Source organism: Camelina sativa, chromosome 3 (genome assembly GCF_000633955.1).
Source record: "Camelina sativa cultivar DH55 chromosome 3, Cs, whole genome shotgun sequence".
In the NCBI taxonomy this organism is placed as follows: Eukaryota; Viridiplantae; Streptophyta; class Magnoliopsida; order Brassicales; family Brassicaceae; genus Camelina; species Camelina sativa.
This window is the reverse complement of record NC_025687.1, coordinates 7,041,445-7,044,384: the sequence shown is the minus strand read 5'-3', so window position 1 is coordinate 7,044,384 and position 2,940 is coordinate 7,041,445. Positions and strand designations below refer to the sequence as shown.

At 34.7% G+C, this 2,940-nt stretch overlaps 1 protein-coding gene across 2 annotated transcripts in view; it reads right to left on the bottom strand.

Annotated features, from left to right (window-relative positions):
• LOC104774226 (serine-threonine kinase receptor-associated protein) overlaps nt 1-1,476 on the bottom strand; it is a 3,489-nt gene extending 2,013 nt beyond the window's left edge. The window contains exons 1-5 of one of the 2 annotated variants that reach the window (XM_010498883.2): nt 1,232-1,476; nt 1,023-1,145; nt 665-800; nt 439-520; nt 94-269 (exon numbers count right to left, since the gene is read on the bottom strand). In XM_010498883.2, coding sequence (XP_010497185.1) covers nt 94-269; nt 439-520; nt 665-800; nt 1,023-1,125 — 497 coding nt within the window. In that variant the 5' untranslated portion in view covers nt 1,126-1,145; nt 1,232-1,476. The remainder of the gene's footprint in view (nt 1-93; nt 270-438; nt 521-664; nt 801-1,022; nt 1,146-1,231) is intronic. The other variant, XM_019243469.1, reaches the window with a different exon arrangement.

Below are 2,940 nucleotides of genomic sequence, written 5' to 3'. Positions count from 1 at the left end.
CCCATAACCTACAGAAGGCATATAACAAAAGGACAATGAAACCAGGAATACTAAAGGACTGAGTCTAAACCCAGGGATGATATGATGACATACCTAATGTCACCGGTATCTGTGCAAGAGCTTAAGATAGTATTATCACTATGAAGCCATTCAACGGTTCTGATTAAACCAGGGGAATTTCCAATTTCTTTTGGTGGTGCGTCTGGCCGATTCAAATCAAATATCCGAACAATTTTCTCCATTCCACCAGTGAGTAAAAGGTGAGTGTCCTAGAATGTAATGTAATTAGTTGTGCATTTATAATATATAACACAATAGAACACACAAATTACACGAACGATTCCAGACCATCAAATCCTACATCCCACCATTGTAAGTAGAAAACTTGGCAAAGTGATCAAATAACTCTTTGTTTGGAAAAGAAACTAAGCATCATACCTCTGAAAAGGCACATGCACGGACAATGTGCTTGTGTTCAAAGGAGTGTAATTCATCTCCTGTCAATGCATTCCATATCTTCCTGAAATGTGTTACAGTTACAAAGAAACAGTCTTAATCCCCGGAAAGTTACTAATAATGCCCATTAATGCACCTAATCACTGTCTCTGGAAACATAATCCCTCATAAATATATCTGTAAGCATTAAAAAAAAAGAAGAACATACGCAGTGAAATCTGCAGAAGCTGAGGCAGCACGCATAGCATTCTTATCAAGGCTGCAACTCCAAACTGCTCCCTTATGTCCTTCAAAAGTCCCTATCCAGTCACCAGTCTCCCCATTCCTCAGCATCGGGTTCGAATCTGAATATCCAAAAAGTCAGAAGACGACTCAGCTAGAGTTACAACCTAATTTCTCCATTAAATCAGCCAAAACAGAAGATAAATAACAAGAAGATGCCAATTCAATTCTTCTATGCAGATCATATATTCATAATCCAAGATAGCCGCAGTTACATATAAAGATGATAGATTTATAAATACAAATCGATCAAGACTTGAATCATCGATATGAAAAGATCATACCTTTGCTTGCGCTAATGAGAAAGAACCCATCTGGAGTCACCGGACTATAAGCCACATCGACGACGGGACGAGAATGCCCGTGGCACACTAACGGAGCACCCATCTTCTCTTTGTGTATATTCACTAACAAACCAACAAAAACTAATCAATCAGACGAGTTGCTCGTTTAGTCGATCTCCGCTTAAGAAATCTAAAATCGAAAGCATTACCAGATTATTATGAAAACGTTTTCGATTCGCGACAAGATTGTGTTATATGAGTGGATTGATCGGTACAAATGTATGACTATGATATGCCAGAGAAATCCTCTTGAAGAGGATCGCACTTATCAAAAAAAAAAAAAAATTAAAAATTTGGAACGAGTAAAGTGAGAGAAGAAGGAATGATAAAAGGAGTTTATTTTTTTTTCTTTGGCCTTAAGCAGCCGAGAAGAACTCGCGGAGACGACGATGGTAGTTACGCTCTGTAATTAGAAAGAAATAAACCTTTCGAATTTTACGAGTAAAGGCTTATATTTAGTATTATTTATGATATGTCCCCATAACGTTGAACTTATTACTTAACCAACTGAGATTTTAATATAGTTATTCAATTCCCCCCCAGGATTGAAGAGTTTTTTTTTGTGCGAGAGCTTCAACGGTTCAACCTAACTCATAATTTTTATTCCTTTTTCTTTATTGTATCAATTATCAACCATTCTTGGTAAAAGACATTTCTATACTTTGAGATTGACAAATACACGTATTTTTTGTCCGTCCGATAAATACACTATGAAGAAACTAATATTTGTATATGATCCGGGTAACGTATAAAATATGATTATGATGTTTGAGTGTTTGACTCAATGATTCATCTATACTAGTATAAAAAAATACTAGTCGAAACTCATGGTACGGCGTTTAGAATCTCGTGTCCTTTTCAAAGCTAGATTTATTTTGTTTTTTTTTTCTTCAAGATGGTAGTATGATTTAGATCATACCACTTAATTATTTCATTATTCAATTCTTATAGTTCCTAGAAATACGGGAGAATGAAGTATTGCCCCCTGAAAACTATCATATCTAGCTAGATAGAGCATGAATTTTGACACCGATTTAGATATTTCCGAAAAAAAAGTTCAATTTCTATTACTCCCCGAAAAATTAGTTCTACACTTATAACTCCTCAAACCTGAGTTACATTGGTTTAGCTTGTGAACCTGAGATCAAACCACATACACTCAAAATTAAACCAATTAAAACCGGACCTAATAAAAAAAAATTATCTGATAAAAATTTTAAAATAAAAAGAAAAAGAAAAATTGTTCGTTCTCCTTCACGGCTTCACCCATCGCCAAACCTCCATAACTTATCTTAGTCATTGAAGCTTTAATGAAAATTGAATGGATCTTATTCTCAGACAGTATGGAGTTTCGGAGATTTGATTTCTCTTTGCTGAATTTTTTTTCCCAGGAATTTAAAATTTTCAGATCTCATGGTTGAATCCCATTGGAGTATTATCTTCTCTACCGTCTCTAATTCAAAAATCAGATACGGATTGGTGTTTGACTTCACTGATCGATTCTCTCTTTTATTCTATTTTTCTTCCTCTTTTGAAATGAGATTTATTTGGTGGTGAAGATTATAGCGAGAAAACTAATGTCTGATTTCCAATTTTTTTTATGAAGAACTAAAAAATCAGACAAAAAAACCTTTTAAAAACCCATTTATTTCTAATAAAAAGTCATCCCTTAGATCTTTTTCTCTCATCTTTGTGTGAGTTTCTTTTAGCCGATTTGACTTTTGTTTTTTGCTTGTTTGTTTGTTTTGTTTCTCCTTTTGCAGTGAGTAAATCTCTTCTGATTAAGAGGAGACAAACGCCAAGTGTTTGATTGGAATTTCCCAATTCATCGGTTAGTCGATTCCTTTCATGGAAGGAA